Below are 21,247 nucleotides of genomic sequence, written 5' to 3'. Positions count from 1 at the left end.
ATGGGGCAGGTTAACAGCATTTCTCCTGCTCTGCTTTTACAGAAGTTAATGAATATGTGGCCTCATCTTCTTCTGAGTCATCCTAACCCAGAGGAAACCTAATGTCAACACTTGGTGTAAGGTGATCCAATTTGATAAAATTATTATTTATCTCTAATCCTTTAAGGGTCTTCAGGTAAGTTTGCCTCCATGATCAAATTAATATAAAAGACCAACTAGTGAAAGCTTAATGGAGCTTAATTTCAATCATTTTGTTTACTTATAAAATATTCCCCTATCATAAACTTTGACAAATCCACGCTGTCAACAAATTTCACTATGATCACAACCCAGGCCACTGTGGACTTCTGGGAGTCCAGCCTGAATAAAGACAGCAGAATCAGAACATCTATTATAAAGAAACTTTTCTGCAGATGTACAAGTCTTCCAATTTTTTTTTACAATATAAAGCTCATATTTATCCTTGCATACTGATTTACCTGTTATGCAATAGAAATATTTTGATAACAAATAACCTTTTCTTAGAGAGAGATACCTTAAGAAAATTTTCTATTTATAGTCCTTATTTTGCCCACACATTGCAGCAAACATTTACAGGTACAAGATGATTGAAGCATGGTGGATATGTGCAGACACTGCCCACCAGTCATGCCACGGTTGAGTGCACAAAGTTCTCTCAGTTCTCCTCCCTAACCAATGCTCCAGAAAGCCACTGTCTCCAGTCAGAATTGGCATGAGATGGAACCACTTCCCATTCTTCTACATGTTTCTGATTGCCTGTGTGCCCTGAGATACGTTCCTAGATGATTCTGATCCTTCTGGCCAGAAGCTTGTACACTTCAGTCCAGCTCTGCACATTCAACAACTGTGGCTTTATGCTGCTTTGCTCATGTCTGACCAAAGCAAGTTGCCTAATCATACACATGGTCACAGGAAAAACATTAGGTAGAAAGCCACCTACAACCCTTTTTATTTTCTGCCTAGTCATTTGATCTGAAGTAAACAGGGTGACTTCTTTTCAAAGTATTAATTTTCTATTTCAGTATCAAGGTAGGATTCTGCTTTTTATATTTAACTTTCATGATTTTTAAAAAATAGATTAAATAAAATAATTCATGAATTTACTGTGTATTTCAGTGAGTTCCCTTTTTTCCAGCAAGTTCCCTGTTTCTGTTATTATAGCATCAGAGCTAAAATATTGGGGAAGTCATAGTCCTACACTTCTCTTTTTCATTATACCCCTAAATCTGGGAAATCAACGAGATCTGACTATTTCTTTTTCAAAATGTTTCCAAAATTCATCTCATCATGATTGTCACCACCATAATCCTAGGGAAGACACTTGTCATCTTACACTTTTCAATCATAGCCTCACACACATACATATATACACAGAGACACATACACATATGTATACATACATGTATATTACATGTGTACATGTGTATATGCATATATAAACATATGATATATACACTTATATCCAGATACATATATATGATGCACATAGACACATATTTCATGTTTATATGTATATTAAAAGTATCCAAAGACAGAAATGTTGCCAAGTGTGAGGAAATTATATGCATTTTTTTCCACATCTAACAAAGTTAAGGATGAAATGTTTCAAAACATGAACACACACAGACACACACACACAATAAATGCAAAACTTACCGGTTGGCCTCCCCACCATCTATGATTAAATTTCTCTCGCCCTCGCAGATGAAAAGTGGCATCAAATACAGGATCATACATTGAATTGCCAACAATTCCATGTGATTCTGGATATAGCCCCTTTTTGTAAAAGCAAATTTATTGTTAAAATAATAATATGATAATCCACATATATAAGTTCTAGTATAAATTTTCTTAGCACAGAAGGTTTTATAGCAATACTTAATTTCCAAAATTATATAAGACATATATAACCTTCACTATGTATCAATTTGAACAAGCATAAATAATACCTATGGAATGAATTATAAGCCATCTGAGAAACTTGATATAAGAAATTTAATATTTTTTACTGCTGTAATTTAATAAGATGACAATAATTTTCATTACGATAAATTAACCTTCAATTTGAAATTTATACATGTGCCTCCAAAGGAGCTTTTATTTCTAAATACACTTTTCCTACTTTCTAAATTCTATTCCTCCCCAAAACAATTTTTAAAAAGAGAAATAAATTATGTTTTAAAGAAGAAAGAGTGGTAGAATTTGAAGTACCTGAAAAATTAAAATATAGCCCTGAAGTCAACATTTTTATTTGCAAATTCAGAAAACAAACAATAGACCCTTTGGTATTTGAGAGTTTAATGTATGTGTTCAAACAGAACTGCACCTGAAAAAAAGTTTCAGCTTTAAAGCTGGAATGAAGTTCAATCACCCACAAAGTTGTAAAAGGCATTTGCTGTGAACAAGTGACCCAGATAAGATGGAAAACAGAAAGATTTTCTTTGAACACTAAGAAACACATTTTAAAAGTAAACTCTCCCTTTTAAAGTCATTCCAGGATGAAATCAGCCCTTTGAATATGTATCATTTGGAAAAATACTTACAGTGGCCAAAGTGTATAAGTTAGGAAAGGTTTTAGTCGGGTACACCGGTCTCATGTAGGGAGAATGTGTGCCGCAAGACCCTGGAAAGAGAATTGCAAATATCAGAACAAGAGAACCAACAGGAATTGCTGATAGAAAATCCATTTTATAAACACTCAGACAACGTGTTGCCTTCACTTTTGTATTTCAAATAATAAAACACATTTAAAACTAAGTGCCCAGAGAGCTCATAGTTACTGTGGAGATCCTGGATTGCAGATGAGAACGCAGAGTATGGAAATTACTTACTTAGTTTTTCAATGTTAGGCATGACCTTGCTGCCTTTCTTCATGTATGATGCACGGAAACCATCCACAGAGAAGATGATTAATGGAGGGCGAACAAACCTTAAACAGTAACACATCAAGCTTTTAGAAACATTATTGCCACAGAGTTGCCATTATACCTCCTAATTCTCAATAATGGGAGCAATAATTTCCAAGAAGAAACTTCAACCAGACATGGTGGCTCATGCCTGTAATCCCAGCAGTTTGGGAGGCCAAGGCCGGTAAATCACCTGAGGTCAGGAGTTCAAGACCAGCCTGGCCAACATGGTGAAACCCTGTCTCTACTAAAAAAACAAAAATTAGCCTGGCGTGGTGGCACATGCCTGTAATCCCAGCTACCCAGGAAGCTAAAGCAGGAGAATCGATGGAACCTGGGAGGAAGGGGCTGCAGTGAGTCAAGATTGTGCCACTGCACTCAAGCCTGGGCAACAGAGCAAGACATGAAGTCTAGCATTAAAGAACAAGGTCACAAAAATGGCCTGAGAAGAGGCGCCAGATTTCCTTTAATGTACTTTCCTCCATTACTGGCTTTCACCTTGCAAACAAGGTTATTCACAATGTAAAGAAAAGATGACGTGTTTTCCCATTTGCCACCTGGAAAGCTCCTATTCATTCCTTAAAACCCAGTTCACAGTTTCCTCTTCTACATTGTCCATTGCTCACACTTGTGAATTCCTTCAAGACACTAATTCATATCTTTCATCCTTCCTATGTGCCTCATTTTACTTCACATCCTAATGATCTGTTAATGTTTGTCTTCCTTACTAGTTTCAAAGTAGTTTGTGTCTTATTCACCTTTCTATTTTATAGTCCCATTGTAGGGCTCCAGTAAATATTTCTCAAATGCATTAATGAGCAACTGAACATGAAATTAATAACACAGATCTAAGCACTTATTGAAAACAATTGCTTTATGTTTGAATATAAAATAATTTCAAAAATAATTTACATTATTGACAATCTCTAAAAAGCATAACGATAATGGGCTGGACTACCAATCTACCCAGATTGGGATCTAATTTTAAAAACAGCTTTGTATTATATTTTAAAGCTATAATTGTTCAACCAGAGTTGACAATACTGAACTATATGCAAAGCTACTTCTAATTGTTTGAAGCTAACTGAGCATATAGGCTTGAGTTTATTTGAAGCCATGTAAGAAATTAGATATTTTAAATGAGGCACATATAAAGCACTTAGAACAATACGGTGTAAGGGTTCACTATAATCATTAGTATCTTATATAGTCACTTAAAAGGACTCTTACTGGCATAGTGCAGTGGCTCATGTCTGTAACCACAACACTTTGGGGGACTGAAGTGGGAGGATCTCTTGAGTTCAGGAATTCAAGACCAGCCTGGCCAACATGTTGAAACCCCATCTCTACTAAAAATACAAAAATTGGCTGGGCATGGTGGCTACATGGGAGACTGAGGCAAGAGAATCACTTGAACCAGGAAGATGGATGTTGCAGTGAGCCGAGATAGTGCCATTGCACTCTAGCCTGGGCAACAAGGCGAGACTCCATCTCAAAAACAACAACAACAACAAAACCCTCAAAAAACCGAACATATTCATTTAACTACAAGCCAGTCATGGTTAAATTGGGACTGCCCAACAAAAATATTCTGTCAGTCATTCATGATCTGAATTCTTATGTATGAAATCTATTAAGTTATGGTACAAACTTAAAAGTCACAAAACATTTCTGTTTTGTAACAAATAACACAGTGACCATTAATTACTCATTGGTAACTGTTTTGAGATGAGCTATCAAGTCTGCCCTTTCTGCCTTGTTCTTCATGTCTGCGAAGATTGTTTTTGTTCCAGGAATGTGCTTCTTGGGATTCTCCAAATAATCCATGAGTGTCTCCTCTCCCCAGGTGATGCCTTTGTTCTGATGGGCTTCTGTGTAAGAGAATCCAATGGCTTGATCTGTCTTCTGCCCAAAGAGACCATGGAGATTTTGACCCAGTCATGAGCTTGCCTGTCTTTCCAACAGTATGGAACTAGGCACACTTCTGAACAAAAATCCTCTTGCCTTTTTCAACATCACCCATATTTAATTCTCTTTTCTATCACTGGTGCTATAAAGGTTCCCATTTGGAAGACAGATATCCCACTGTCTTGAATGACTTTTTTTTTTTTTTTTTTGAGACGAGGGTCTCACTTTTTCACCCAGGCTGGAGTGCAGTGGTACAATCTCAGCTCACTGCAACCTCCACCTCCTAGGCAAGCAATTCTCATGCCTCAGCTTCCTGAGTAGCTGGAATTACAGGTATGCTCCAGCATGCCTGGTTAATTTTTTGTATTTTTTTTCTTTTTTAGTAGAGACAGGGTGTGTCACCATGTTAGCCAGTCTGGTCTCAAACTCCTGACCTCAAGTGATTCACTGATCTCAACCTCCCAAAGTGCTGGGATCACGGATGTGTAATCAATAAGTAATCAATGGATGACATAGTTTTAAAAGTTCTCTAGTCTTCCTCTTTCACTCCCCACTCCCCTCAAAATAGTCAAAACAAGAACTCCAGAAAAAAATACTGAAAAAAGTCATAGCCAGTAACGTTTCCTTCTAAGGTGATATTCAGATGCACTTTGTAAAATCTTCATCTGGGGTGGAATATAGGGGATGTTCAGACCCCAATATGTGCAGAGGTGATTGGAGAAAACCGGAGAAAAAAATCTATCCCCATTTCAAGATGTACCTTCAACCTTTTGACTGATAATTACTCCTAAGTACTCATAAGTTTGCCTGTATAAGATGATTTCAGTTTCACATTGTTTCTAAACACTTCTCTTTTCGTTTTCTGTGAGAGTTTATCAGCTACTACATAAACTTCAAAATATGCATAAAATACACTTACCCTGCAGGGCATTCTGGGGCCTTTATTTCCTCACAGTCATCATCAACCCAATGGGACTCTCCTATGAAGACAAAAAGGTACATGTATTGTTGAATCTAATTACAAGTGCCATGCCTTGAAGCTCGCAAATTCCAGGATGTGTCCTGTTTGATACTTTCTTTATGGGATATCACCAAAAAAGAAATTCTTAAGTAAAATCTAGCATCTGGTTTGGCTTTCCCATACATGATGGGAAAGCTAAGATTTAATAACCGCAAGTGGTGTGGTGTTTATTTGAGCCTTCCGAGTCTAAATGGTTTGTAGATTCAAAAAACCAGTGGCGTCAGTGAAAAAAAGTTCATGTTTGTATCCATCCAGAAATAAACTGTTTGGTCATTAGACAGAACATTCTTTTCTCCACCACTGAAGATCTCAAAGCCATAGAAAGCATGGCAAAACTTCCCTTTAGAGACTAAATAAAAAAGCCTTAGAATCTATGGAGAGAATAAATGGAAAGATTATTTGCCAATAAATCTGCATACAGCCCTTGAATTTAGAAAGAAAAACACAGCTAAATTTTACTTTTATCTTCCAAGATCTAAGAGCATAACCTGTCTTTCCTGAGTTATCGCTATCAAGAATAGAGAACAGAAAAGGACTCCGATAAAAAATAAGCTTTCCTTTGAAGAAAATAAAAATTATAGAAAAGAATTTGCCTTAAAGTATTTTAAGACAAACAAAAGTTACACATCCTGAACAGAAGTAAAATTTGTAACCAACACATTGGAGAAACTGCTCCCATGGAAAGAGCACTAGAAATCCCTGGTCAATAAGACTCTAACTACTAGACAATGGGGTAAGTAACTACTATGCTTCCTTAAAATAAAGAAGATTTACTACACATGTAGTAACCCAGAGGCATACACATGGGCCTCACAAAAGTACTGAAACTAGAATTTTAAACCAGCAAAAACCAATGCTTAATGATTCAATGATCAATGATACCAAGGGCTTCTTTTTTTAAAAAAAATTATTTTTAATATCCTTTGTGGCTTCCTGGTACGCTTGCTGCATAGGAAAATTGAAAAGGAAAGGGAAATAAATTCTCAACCAATTCAGTGCTTCAAAATAAAAGCATAATTGTTTGGGTAGGGGAAATTAACAATACAATAATTGTTTGGGTATGGGGGAATTCTTCAAATCTAATATAACACCCCCTTGCCACAACTAAACACCTTACATATTTCAGAACTGACTTGATTTCTTTCCTGAAAGCTTTTAATAGAACTTCTTAAATGTTCCACATAAAAGAAAATGAAAAGAGCTTGAATTCGAAATTTTTAAAATGACTTACAAACTATAGATAAATATTCTTGGGTCTTCCCATGAACTTCTATAAGTGGGCAGCATGTCAACTAACACCCTTTAAAGAGAGTAACTGCATCTTTGACATTTTTGGTAGTTCACTGACTATTGTTAATTATCGGAATAAAAGCATCATATTCCACAATCAACCAGACAAAGCCAACACTCATGCATGTATGGCTTTAGGGTGTAACAGGAAACGCCGACCCCCTCGTCCCCTTTACCGGCAAGTACCCCATCCCTGGGCAGTTGCCAGTGCCTTGGTGAACGGCTTTCATCCAATGTATAAAAAAGTCCCTGGCCCCTTGACTTGAGAGTAGCAACTTGGATTTACTTTTCAGAGCAAGCAGTAGAGGGAGGTGAAGCTATATGAGAGCACGTCCTCCCTTGCCTCTCCCCATTCCTACTGCCCTAACCTGCCTCCCTTTCCGCCAACATGGTTTTCCTGCAGTACATCCATTCCCTCAATAAACTGAAAAAACAGAAATTCTGGTTTCTATCCTTGTTACCTCAGATCAATGAAATGCAGAGTAGCAAAGCTAATGAAGAAGCATGAGAACTAAAAAGCACAATTCACCTTCCTGCCAAACTCATACCCAGGGTCTTCTAGTCCTAACATCCAGGATCTCCTGGAGCACCTCCAGTTTTAATTCTTTTAAAGCTCAGGCCAATTTAAAGAAACTCATACCTTTGCAAACCACTTGGTAATTGGTACAGCAGTCTCCCCTGGCCAAGCAGTCCTCCGAGCAGTGACAGGCATTTTCTTCATTTCTGACTTCTCCACATCTGTCCTTAGTACACTCCCAGCCACGAGCTAAAATCATCCCAATAAAACATTTTCATTGCTGTGCACCAACCAAATGAAAGAAGCCACAATTGCTTACAGGATTTCCAATGAAGAGAGCTAAAATCTCACATCATTTACTCTGCTTGTGAAATTTGAGTTGGCTTGAGGCCCAGAGGACATTTGGAGACCTTACAGATAAGATGAATTTCTAAGTTTTCAAATCAGAGAACAACATCAAAATGTAGTTGGGTTCCTTTGGAAGAATGAGACCCTGAAAGGCAAGCAAGTGTCCCCACTATTCTCTAATAGTTCTAAAGGACCCAACAAATTTATGGCATCGAAGGTTTGTGATAGGTCTATCGTAGGGATGGCCTCTATAGCTTGGCCCTTTTACCTTCTGAAGTAGGTGTGCTTAGCTTTGTTTTTGTTTTATTTATGTATTTCTTTATTTCTTTATTTTTGACAGAGTCTTGCTCTGTTGCCCAGTCTTGAGTGCAGTGGTGCAATCTTGGCTCACTGCAAATTCCACCTACCTAGTTCAAGCAATTATCCCGCCTTGGCCTCCTGAGTAGCTGGGATTACAAACATATGCCACCACACCTGGCTAATTTTTGTTATTTTTAGTAGAGATGGGATTTCACCATGTTGGCCAAGCTCATTTCAAACTCCTAACGTCAAGTGATCCTCACACCTTGGCCTCCCAATGTGCTGGGATTATAGGAATGAGCCACTGCCCCCCAGCCTAAACTAGCTGTGCTTAGCGTTAACCAGCGTGGTTTAAACACAAGTAACAGGATGACTACATGGTCTCTATCTGCACCTGGAGGTTAAAGTCCTAAATAAGATGTGAAGAGTATAAAGGGGCATTACAACGTTTGCTCAAGATTCTAACCGCTGACCAAGTGTGGCCCTACCTACAATGACAAGTCAGAGTTTCTACTTTCAACAAGTCAAGTAAATGGGTTACAGATTTCCCTCTGAGCATACGCGATAGAGAGCTTACTGCTTAATGCCTACATTCAGAAAAATAACCTTTCCGTTTCAAAAGGAGTGCTATTTTTTTTTTTTTTTTTTACTTTTTCATCTGCTAGAATGTAAACTCCATGGGAGGAAAAATGGCACCTCTCTCTTCACTCTTCTATTTCCAGTGGTAGACTGTAAGGTTGGGAGACTGTGCCTGGCACATGCTAGGTGTTCGATGAATATTTATTAAGTTGAATTGGAAATGACCATGGAGATAAAATATAACTCTTTAAATTCAGGACTACTGTATTGAGAACGTTCATAGTTAATCACTTACTCATTGACTCTGATACCATGCTTTCCATGTTCTTGGCACTGGGATATCATAAAGAACAGGAGAGACTAGGTCTGTCATCATGGAGCTTACATTCCAATTGCAAAAGACAGATCACAAGCAAGTAAACCAAGAAGCAAGATCATTTCAGCTTGTGTCAAGTGTTGTAAAGGAAGTAACAAGTAGCACTGATAGAAAAAGACAGGGTGAAAACGCTGCTTCAGGAGGCAGAATGGTCAAGAAAGGCATCGCTGAGCTAAAGTACATATGAACACTTCAGGTCTTTCTCTCTTAAAATATGTCATAAGTGGAAAGAAGGAAATGATTTTGAAAGCAATGCTGCCTCTTAGCAATATTCTACCAAGAGAAATGATTGTTAGGTGAACACATTAATAAAGAGGTATTAGTTGTTAGGCATAAGCTAATTTTTGTATTTTTAGTAGGGACGGGGTTTCACCATGTTGGCCAGGCTGGTCTCGAACTCCTGACCTCAAGTGATCCGCCCACCTTGGTTTCCCAAAGCGCTGAGATTACGGGTGTGAGCCACCATGCCCAGCCATTCTGGTTTTTTAATATCCCATTTCCATTCCCTTCTCTTTTCAAGCAGATTAAGTGCTTAGAATTACTATTTAAAAGGATGATGAGTATAATGATTTATTAATACAGATACTTTCCCACACACACATACACACACACACACACAGCTGGAAACATATACATACATACACACATAAATACATACTGAAAACATACATACATACTGATAACAGACACATACTGAAAACACACACACGGAGTGATCGAAGTTTCACTGAACACTGGTTGTTTCTAGGCAGTACTCCCTCAGCAACGGAGACTTTTGTTTTTCCTCTTCATCCTTGTATTATTATTTGATATGTGACCCCTTCACATCCAGGATATGTTATCTTTGTACACAGGGAAATGGACTATAAGATATTATCGTATCCCATCTTTAATAGACCAAGGAAGAAAGCCATGAACTACATTCAGATAGAGAGCTAAGCTAGAGTCAGGGGATCCATTAAATTTTGCAAAGAATTCTAAGACCAGGAACCCAGAAATTTGATATGACATGCCAGAGACAAGACATTCAAGGTAGGAAGGAAACATAAAACTTTAGTAAATTCCTTAGTGCCAAGCAAACACAGATTGCTGGCTTGGAAAAATGTTTTAGAGCCAAAAAGCTCTGCTGGAACATCTGTTCCATCTATACACTCAGCTTACAATCGTCTCTCCAATTTAGTTTGCAGACAGACCCACAACTAAAAGAAGCCGGGAGAAGTTCCAAAGGAAAGCGTCCCCCAAAAAAGTGGTTAAATGTTTGGAAAATGTATTCTAAAAAAAAAAAAAAAAAAAAAAAAAAACAGCCTAATGAAGCTCTTCCTATTGTAGGGATGCAGGAGGAAAACAAATGAGAACTAGTAAGGAAGTTCATGTTGAATTTCATATAAATCAAGACCTACCACTTAAGCAAAACACAGTAATATCTATTTCTAATGATGGCATTTGAAAGATCAAACTAAAAGCAATGATAGGAAGAGTTAGGTTTTTGAAAGAACTGTTTAAGCATGAAAGTCCAAAGATAAGAAATAACTGGTCAAGAAAACTGTGGAAACTGCTTCTGGTGATGTCAAGAGCAGGACGGACTGTTGTCTTTCTCGGATATTGTGAGTATGGTGCTGTCCAGAAGAAGCATGATGGATAGCCTACAAGGTATCTCAAAAATCCTATCTGAAATATTGGGCTTTGAAGACAGAGTAGGTGGGATGGCAGAAGTCCTCAGAGGTGTTTTTCTCAATTCATGTGCATTCATCCAGAAGCTTGTATATCCTAATAACTGTTCCAGTACCAAAGAAATGTAAAGAAAGTCACAAAAACTGTGGAAGATTTTTAGAGCTACCCAGAGTGTGAGACTCCACATAGAATTCCGTAACAATTTTCCATTTGCACAGACAGCAGGGAATGACAAACTAACTGTTACTATATGGTGAGATGAAGTAAAACAAATGCTAGAAACTGGGTAAGCAAGAAAAAAAATTTTTTTTAAAGAATGTACACAATTAGGCCATGCACAGTGGCTCACTCCTATAATCCTAGCCCTTTGGGAGGCTGAGGTGGGAAGATTGCTTGAAGGCAGGAGTTCAAGATCATCCTGACCAACACAGTGAGATGTTGAAAGAAAGAAAGAAAGAGAAAAAAAGGGAGGGAGGGAGGGGAGGGGGAAAGAAAAGAGGAAGAAGAGAAAGAAAGAAAGATAGAAAGAGAGAAAGAAAGAAAGAAAGAAAGAAAGAAAGAAAGAAAGAAAGAAAGAAAGAAAGAAAGAGAGAGAGAGAGAGAGAGGGAGGGAGGGAGGGAGGGAGGGAGGGAGGGAGGGAGGGAGGGAGGGAGGGAGGAAGGAAGGAAGGAAGGAAGGAAGGAAGGAAGGAAGGAAGGAAGGAAGGAAGGAAGGAAAAAGAAAAGAAATTAAGCCCACACACCCTAGCAGTGAATGCGGGAATTGAGAGCAAGAGATATAAATGATAAAGGTGAAGAAACAAAAACAAAAACAAAATTTCCAAACTCAGCACATCATGATGCAGCTGCAAAGAACCTTCCTCTGCTGGATCTTGTGTGGAAACAATGGTCATTGACACAGGGTATGCTCTTCATACAACCAATAATCATTCAACAAACAAAACTAAAGTCCACAATTTGGATAAACCAAAACAGGTGGCCACTCCAGGATGTGTACCTAGCAGGCAGTCTTCAAGCTGTCTACTTGAAGCTGGAGAAGATTCATAAGCTACATACCTGTCTTCAAACAGAGCTCATCAAAGTCATGGCAGCAACTGGTGTAGCTCTTACACAAGTTGTCACAGCGACAATCAGGAGGTCCAACCTCTTGAAGTTCAAAGCACCTGCCCTTGCAAGATCCGGAGATGTTGGTCCAGGGGGAGTCTGACAGCACTGCAGAGAACCAGAGGCAAAGACAATGGATTGGAGAGTGGTCATGTCACCATGGAGAGGTGCACTGGGAGGCTGTGCAGTGTGATGCTGCAGTAGACTCTGGAGAAGACTGGCTTCGTTACTTGCTACCCAGGTACTCCGGGCAGGTTGCCGAACTTCCTTGTTCTACAATTTCCTAATCTGTACAGTGGGGAACTCAGAAAAGTAACATGTTGAAATGAGAATTAAATGAATCAATCCACTAAAAAAGACTTAGCAGCATGTCAGACATATAGAAGTGCTGGCAATTGGTTAGATTACTATTTATAATTATCATTACTCCAAATCTGTGATGGTTAGTGTCCCTGTAGGTGCTTACAATGACTACAGAGAACAGTACCTTGACCTATATCCTTAGAAACAGGAGAGCATGTCCCTATTTAAAAATCCAAAACTTTGGCAAGGAAAATTTAGCCCAAATGTTCCAAGAACAGACTGAATATATGAGATTGGAATAGAAGACTTTTACAATTCCAACTAGCGTTTTACAAATATAAGCTCTACAATCTTGGCTTCTCAAAAAAAAATCCTCCATCAATATTTTCACATGATATAAGTGTATATCAGAAATCAAAGGAATCAACTAAAATTTGGGGGGGAAAATAATTCAGTAAGATAAAAATTCCACAAATTTGTAATATGCACATAATATAGTTTCAAAATTAAATGGAAGTTTCATTTTACAATAGTACCTAAATGGTAAAATAGCTAAGTATTTTATGTGGTATAAATTTAATAATATGTATGTAGAACCTACATGAAGAACATCAGAAAACCCTACCAAAAAAAAAATTTTAAGATCTAATTAAGACCAGTCGAGGTGGCTCATGCCTATAATCCCAGCACTTTGGGAGGCTGAGCTGGGTAGATCATATGAAGTCAGGAGTCTGAGACTAGCGCGGCTAACAGTGAAACTCCATCTCTACTAAAAATACAAAACTTAGCCCAGCACGATGTGGGTGCCTGTAATCCCAGCTAGCAGGAGGTTGAGGCAGGAGAATTGCCTGAACCTGGGAGGCGGATGTTGCAGTGAGCTGAGACTGCACCATTGCACTCCAGCCTGGGTAACGAGAGCAACATTCCAACTCAAAAAAAAAAAAAAAAGAAAAAAGATCTAATTAAACCTGAAGACTCAATGCAATCTTCAGCAAAAAAAAATATCAGGAGTTCATGAAAGTTGAAAGAATATTAAATAAATATTTTTAAATAGAAAACCTCTGAAAAGAAAAAGCAATTTGATAAAGACTAGATAACAAAGTATATACTGAAGTTAAATAATGAAAGTAGTTTGATACTAGAAAATAAGTAGATTAATGTTGTGTGTGGGGGGCCCAGTCAGTAAGTAGTGAGTAGAAATAATTAAGTTTGATTCTCATCTCAATATACAAAATAGTTTCTGATGAATGGAAAATATAAACAGTCTCATAACTGTTTCTAGGAATGAAATTTTTTGTAAAGTAGAATATAATTTAGAAAGATCTATCGACATTTTTAAATGCTTAAAAATGTTTCAGCCAGAAATGCTATTACTAGAAATTTATTATTTACCCATATTTGCAAAAGTTTGCCAAGCTACATGTACAAAAAAAATGTCCATTGTTCATTACAGTCCTTTCATTATAGGTGAAGAGACCCTGAAATCAACCAAAGCTGTTTTTCCTATCAAGAAAGAATCGCTACAGCCATAAGTGGACTATTGCACACCTCTTAAAAAGAATGAGTCAGATCTGTGTATGCTAATATGGAAAGATCTACAAAATATATAAATAAGTGTTTTAAAGAATAAATACAGGGTAGAGTATGATATATTAGACTTTGCATTTAAAAATAGAGATAAAGAGGGCAATAAGGATACAAAGAAAGAAAAACAGCCAGAACTAGAGAAGAGTAAAAGATAGGATGGGGCAGAGGAAAAATGTAAATGCTCAAGTTTGCATCTGTGTTTTTAAATGCAGGTGTGAATCAACTTCTTCCTTATGTAGAAACAGTTTATGGAATTACATTTGGGGAAAATGGTTGAGAAAGAAAGAGGAAGAAGATTTTTACCTGTCTGATGTTTGAAATTTCTAACATTTTACAAATTCACAGGTAGTTTCCTGGTCTTTTTGTCTGCTTACTTACTTTCTTTTTCCTTCTCTCTCATATACATACATACCTACCATACAATATATGTGTGTGTGGGTATGTATATATATGTACAAAATATATACCATATATGTGTATGGGGATATATGTGTATATGTATATGTACAAAATATATACCACATAATATATGTATGTGTGGGTATGTGTATATATGTTTAAAATATATACCATGTGATATATGTAAAAATCATATGTAACAAACACTATTGACATGAGATTTCTAAATTTTCTTATTTACATGTTTATGAATTTTTCATTTTTTATAATTCATATGTCTTACTTTTAAAATCAAGGAAAAGAAGCAGGAAGAGAACAGATGTTAAATGTCATTTCTAGTTTTGCCCAAGCCATTTATCTGAACATTCTGCTCATCGCTTAGTCCTTTGTCCTCAAAGTTAAAGTCATCCAATCCCAGCCTTTACGGCATCAGATCAGTTCAACTAAGGCAAACAGATTTACCAGACCATGAGATGGGAAACACTTCTGCATGGTTGATCCTAGGATGTTGAAAGACACATAAACCATACCAGTTCAGTTTAGGAAAGAACACTTGTTAACAATGCAGTGGTCCATAAACCCACATTTTTCTATTGACTTTGGCCAACCTATCAAAAGTGCATGCTGAACCATACGAAACCATGGAGGCAGGAGGGGTTGAGAAACACCAAAAAAACAAAAAGAAAGAAAAAAATACAAAAAAGTCCTACAGTTAAAATAAGTATAAGGAAAATACTTTCAATTGAATATTACTTGAGGGTACTGCTTAGATAAGACTCATTTCAACAGTCATCTTGTAAATTTTCAGTAGCCTTCAATGACTCGAGATGCTTACATAAATAAACTTAGCTGGCCGGGTGCAGTGGCTCATGCCTGTAATCCCAGCACTTTTGGAGGCTGAGGCGGGTGGATCACAAGATCAGGAATTCAAGACCACCCTGGCCAATATGGTGAAACCCCATCTCTACTAAAAATACAAAAACATTAGCCAGGTGTGGTGGTGCATGCCTGTAGTCCCAGCTATTAGGGAGGCTGAGGCAAGAGAATCGCTTGAACCTGGGAGGCGAAGGTTGCAGTGAGCTGAGATCATGCCACTGCACTCCAGACTGGTCCACCGAGAGAGACTCTGCCTCAAAAAAAAAAAAAAAAAAAAAAAAAAAAAAAAAACAACTTAGCTACACTGGTAGCTGACATACTTCGAAGAGATCTAAAGGTTATTTGTTTACGGATGTGTGGTATTCCTGCATGCATTTGAAATTGTCCTTCAACCATGCACCTTGCTTTCTTGTCATCATAAGCTCTTCCCTATTTATTTTATTGTTTTTTATTTGTTTGTTCGTTTGTTTGTTTGTTTTACAATAGAGTTTTGCTCTTTTTGCCCAGGCTGGAGTACAATGGCACGGTCTTGGCTCACTGCAACCTCTGCCTCCCAGGTTGAAATGATTCTCCTGCCTCAGCCTCTCGAATAGCTGGGATTACAGGCACCCACCACAACACCCAGCTAATTTTTGTATTTTTTGTAGAGATGGGGTTTTACCATTTTGGTCAGGTTAGTCTCAATCTCCTGACCTCAGTTGATCCACCTGCCTCAGCCTCCCAAAGTGCTGGGATTACAAACTTGAGCCACTGTGCCTGGCCTATTTCTTTCTTTACTTTCAGAATATCTGTGCGAATTTTTAGCCACATTTAATCTTTCTTCACTCATTCTGTCAAGCTGATTTTTACCATTTTCTTGCAACCTTAATCATTCTCTAAATTTGTTCCTGAAAAATAATTGAATCTCATCTAATAGTTGGTCCCTATCAGTTACAGTCCTTGCCAAACTTAAACACAAACAAAATTAAAGACCACTTTGTTAGAGTTAGCCTTACACTCATAATGCAAGATGTATCTCAAAAGAAGTACCATACTTAAGATTAAGTTATTGACAGCTTCAAATTAGAGTAAATTCCTAGGCCTGGGTAGATCAGGATATACCTATGTTAAAATTCATTCTTGAATGACTTGAATTTAGCTGAGAATTACAGGAAGAGAAAAAGGAAGGTAGTTTGAACCAAATAGAACCTCTTATAAATCAATAACCCCAAGAAATTTGAGCTGCTATCTTTTTTTTTTTTTTTTTAGGTGGAGTTTTGCTCATGTCACCCAGGCTGGAGTGCAAGGGCGTAATCTCAGTTTACTGCAACCACACTCTCCTAGGCTAAAGCGATTCTCCTGCCTCAGCCTCTCAAGTAGCTGGGATAAAGGCGCCCACCATGCCCAGCTAATTTTTTGTATTTTTAGGAGAGACGGGGTTTCACCATGTTGGTCAGGCTGGTCTTGAAATCCTGACCTCAGGTGATCTGCCCACCTCGGCCTCCCAAAGTGGTGGGATTACAGGTGTGAGGCACCGGGCTGGGCCAAGCTGCTATCTCTCTTAAATAAAAGAGAGTGAGTATATGACAAAAAGAAGTACCATACTTAAGATTAAGTTATTGACAGCTTCAAATTAGAGTAAATTCCTAGGCCTGGGTAGATCAGGATATACCTATGTTAAAATTCATTCTTGAATGACTTGAATTTAGCTGAGAATACACACTCCTGTATGCAATGGAAACAACAATCTTGAGTTGAGTGTACAAAACATAAATAAAATGATTAAATTAACAAATAAATAAACAATAGAATGGAATATTCACTTTGCCTTTCCAGGGTCTATTCCAGCCCAGCCATCTTCTTTCATGACAAGCTCTAGTCCCAATTGTTTTCCTAGAGGTTCTGCAATTCACCTTCATATTCTTTTTTTAATCATTTTTTATGGATGAATAATAGAAATACATCGCTTGGAGGTGATAATACATTCATGTAGTTGGTAAAAATCAAGTCAGTGTACTTGGGGTCTCCATGTTTTCTGTCCTTCTCTCTACACTGAGCCTAAGGTGTTTAAAATCAAGAAAAAGCAAGAAGCAGGAAGAGAACAATGTTAAATGTCATTTCTAGGTTTGCTCAAGCCATGTATCTGAACACTTTACTCATCCTTCAGTCCTTTGTCCCTGCATGCATTTGAAATTTTTAGGACTTCTCTCTTCATTGTGCCTGATGTAATGTCAAACAGGGAAAGATTCTCTGATTTATCAGAAGTCTGAGTTTTAAAATCTGTTGTCTTCCTTTACTTGACCCAAATCAAAGGAACATTGATGTGAGCACTTCAGATGTATAACTTATTGAGCGGTGGGATGAAAACTGAAACACAATGAACTTGTGGTATCCCAAATTTTCATCATTACTGAGATCATCATAAAAGTTTGGAAAACATCTAAGACTAACAAACAGAAAGTACTCTCAAATGTATCAAGGCAGAAATATGTGATAAGTATGATAGAAGCTTTGAACTTCTTTTTTCTTTTCTTTTTTTTTTTTTTAGAGTCTTGCTCTGTTGCCCAGGTTAAAAGGCAGTGGCACTATCCGGACTCACTGCAACCTCCACCTCCTGTGTTCAACTGATTCTCCTGTCCCAGTCTCCCGAGCAGCTGGGATTACAGGCACCCACCACTATGCCTGGCCAATTTGTATATTTTTAATAGAGATGGAGTTTCACCATCTTGGCCTGGCTGGGCTCAAACTCCTGAACTTGTGATCCACCTGCCTTGGTCTCCCAAAGGGCTGAGATTACAGACGTGAGCCACTGAGCCCAGCCAATGCTTAGAATTTCTTATGAGGCATTTGCTAATACTTTTATGAGATTCAAATTCTATTGTTGCCTTTTAAATTACATATTCAAATGATGTTATTTTACTTCAAAGACACAAGTCAGTTCCAGAATCTTGAAAAACAAATGTTCATAGTTTTACATAGTGTTCTTTTTAAAAATAGAGTCCTCAAATTTTAAAATATACATATGTACATATATGATATGTATAATAACAATGCTATGCATTCCTTATTTTTCACTGAAGAATAATTTCATTATTTAAAGAAACATCAATGTAAAACGTAATTTATTTCATTAAAATTCATAATTCTGATAGAAACAGGTACAATTACTTTTACTTAGGTAAACTTTATGTCTAAAATATTCCATCTCACCATATGTATAGAGAGTTAAGGTTGTAGAATTCCAGTGCCTGCCAGGTGCAGTGACTCACGCCTGTAATCCCAGCACTTTGGAAGGCCGAGGCAGGCAGAACACCTGAGGTCGGGAGTTTGAGACCAACCTGACCAACATGGAGAAATGCTGTCTCTACTAAAAGTACAATATTAGCCAGATGTGCTGGTGCATTCTTGTAATCCCAGTTATTCGGGAGGCTGAGGCAGGAGAATCACTTGAACCCAGGAGGCAGAAGTTGTGGTAAGCTGAGATTGTGCCGTTGCACTCAAGACTGGGCAGCTCTCAAAAAAAAAATCTGGTACCATTTATTCCATAATATACCAAAACAAAAATTTGATTGTTTAATTAACTTATTGGAAGGAGCTTGATGACAAAGTTGTAGCCAAAACATTACTTCATCTTAGGCTCCCGATCATATTTCCCTCTAAATCCCCCCGCATAAGACGAAAATGTTCAAATCTGGATGATAGCCAATAGAAGAGGCAGTATTTACGTTTGGAAACATTTAGCTTAGCCTAAAGCTGGAAGGTTCTTCTAAGCTTTGTCTGGTCCTGTTTATGATACTGCCCTCTATGTGTTCCTCCCATTCTCCTTGGTTCTTAGCCCAGGTGTTTCCTGAAAGTGAGAGTAAAGCCTTAAAAAGTGTTACCAGCTGTGGTTACACCACCCTTTTTTCTCAAGAGCATTAAAACAGGGAGGTTCCCCTGCGCCTGCTTCCCTGTTTGAAGTGTAACCCACAGGGCAAGGCAGAGGACAGTGTGCATGGCATTCAAGATACTGCCCAACTTTAGTATTTAATACTGTACTATGCCTCTTCTGGAGTATATGGTTCATTCTTTTGAGTCATACTTCTTTTGTACTGAAGTTGCCATTTTTTTTTAATGCTTCTGACTTCTTTCCTTAGTAAATAGAACTTACACACAGGCCTACATGTCAGTATCTTTGCTCCCTAAATACATCATTTTTTTATAAATACCCATTACTGCAACATCACTGTTCTCTCCTCTTCACAGCTGCTAGACCAGATTTCATAAACTTTTTTCTTAATAAATAGGTCCACCTGGAAAGTTTTTAAACACCTGTGCTTTCAAAACATTTATAAATACAATGTCCTGGCTGGGCATAGTGGCTCATGCCTATAATCCCAGCATTCTGGGAGGTCAAGGCCAGTGGATCACCTGAGGTCAGGATTTCAAGACCAGCCTGGCTAACATGGTCAAACGCTGTCTCTACTAAAAATACAAAAATGAGCCAGGTGTGGTGGTGGGCACCTGTAATCCCAGCTACTAAGGAGGCTGAGGCAGGAGAATCACTTGTACCTGGGAGGTGGAGGTTGCAGTGAGCTGAGATCCCACCAGTGCACTCCAGTCTGAGACATAGTGAGTCCCCTCTCGCTCTCTCTCTCTCTCTCTCTCTCTCTCTCTCTCTCTCTCTCTCTCTCTCTCTTTCTCTCTCTCTCTCTTTCTCTCTCTCTCTCTCTCAATAGAATGTCCTTATATAGAGATCACAAACTACAAAAAAAAAGAAAAAAGCAGATTTCTGTTTTATTGAAACTAAAAGTTAAAAACTTTAATTCAACGTCTAAACCACTTAAATAGTATTTAATGGCCATCAGTAGCAAAATCTAATGATTTTCACATCTGCTACCAAACAATGAAATGCTGTCAATTAAAATTAAAGGTATTGTTACCTCCATAAGTTATAAATTTACACACTGGCCTTCAAACCTAATTGAAGATAAATTAAATGCATTATCATATACTTAACACCTTACAGTTCTCATCAGCCTTAAACACATTTTCAAAAACGTTTTCAGATCAATAAAAGCAAATTTATCCCCATTTTCCTAGTTGGAAAATTAGATTTCTAGGCCTCATCTGAGTTAGCAAAGGCCTGGATAAAATTTTAGATCATCTCACTGTAACTATTTTTTTCCATTAACAAAAGGTTTTTCAAATTTCGTACATAGGTTTCAAATTCTAGAAGTTCTTTTCAAAATATAATTTTGAGGAAGATTTGCTGACTTTATTGATTCAAAAATCTAGGCTGAACTTCATGGAAGACTGAGGTTTCTGAGTGTGTAAACAAGAAAAGGGATTCCCTACAGTTTTCAGATAAATGAAAAAATCAATACACTACAGCCCCGTTTAACAAATAACTGAAAAACCTGTACCCTCCTTAGCTTCCAGTTCAGATAATTTCATTCCGCTGCCTTGAACTCCCCAGTTTCTACCTGAAATTTCACATGAAGCCCCATGACAGGATATTCCTCATGAGAGAGTTTTGCTCACAGAGCAAATGGCTGATCTATGTCAGCTTTACAGTTTCCTACTTTCTACTATGCCAATATTTAAATAGCTTTTCATTGTAGAACATTTCTAAAATTATCAAATGAACGTAAACCTTCTCACTTCTAGTACCATTTTCTGATTTCCCTATGATTCTCAAAGAAAAGCCTTACTCATAAAGTTGTTAGTGAGAGTCTACATTTCATATGAACCTATAAATTTCATTCACATACTTTTCAACTTTCTTTTCAAGCCACTAAAAACAAGATGAATTAAACTGATCTTTTAAGTCTCTGTTAGCCAAATATTCACAAGCCCACAAATTTCCCTTTGTCTTTTAAGAAGTAAATTACTTACACATCAAAGAGGATATTCTATTTTTACCTGGAGACAGAGTTTCTAAATCACAAGTCTCCTCCTGGATAACACCACAAACATACACCCTGCAAGCGCACATGAGTGCGCAGACACCTGCAGACATATAAATTGCCTTGCAGTCTTAAAGGCAAAGCAAGTGGACCACATCAGACATATGAAACAAA

The 21,247-nt window shown here is 37.6% G+C and overlaps 1 protein-coding gene and 1 pseudogene across 4 annotated transcripts in view; both read right to left on the bottom strand.

The window, feature by feature from the left end:
• The window catches only part of ENPP2 (ectonucleotide pyrophosphatase/phosphodiesterase 2), a 115,365-nt gene that overhangs the window by 56,780 nt on the left and 37,338 nt on the right, over positions 1-21,247 (bottom strand). For all 4 annotated transcript variants that reach the window (XM_008983321.5, XM_002807644.7, XM_035277555.3 and 1 more), the window contains exons 3-8: positions 11,994-12,149; positions 7,787-7,912; positions 5,755-5,815; positions 2,853-2,950; positions 2,565-2,644; positions 1,678-1,797 (exon numbers count right to left, since the gene is read on the bottom strand). In XM_008983321.5, coding sequence (XP_008981569.1) covers positions 1,678-1,797; positions 2,565-2,644; positions 2,853-2,950; positions 5,755-5,815; positions 7,787-7,912; positions 11,994-12,149 — 641 coding nt within the window. The remainder of the gene's footprint in view (positions 1-1,677; positions 1,798-2,564; positions 2,645-2,852; positions 2,951-5,754; positions 5,816-7,786; positions 7,913-11,993; positions 12,150-21,247) is intronic.
• LOC144579769 (cytochrome c pseudogene) lies at positions 4,492-5,091 on the bottom strand (annotated as a pseudogene).

The sequence above is a fragment of the Callithrix jacchus genome, chromosome 16 (assembly GCF_049354715.1).
Source record: "Callithrix jacchus isolate 240 chromosome 16, calJac240_pri, whole genome shotgun sequence".
In the NCBI taxonomy this organism is placed as follows: domain Eukaryota; kingdom Metazoa; phylum Chordata; class Mammalia; order Primates; family Cebidae; genus Callithrix; species Callithrix jacchus.
Note: the sequence above shows the minus strand (reverse complement) of the source record. Positions and strands in the feature narration are given on the sequence as shown.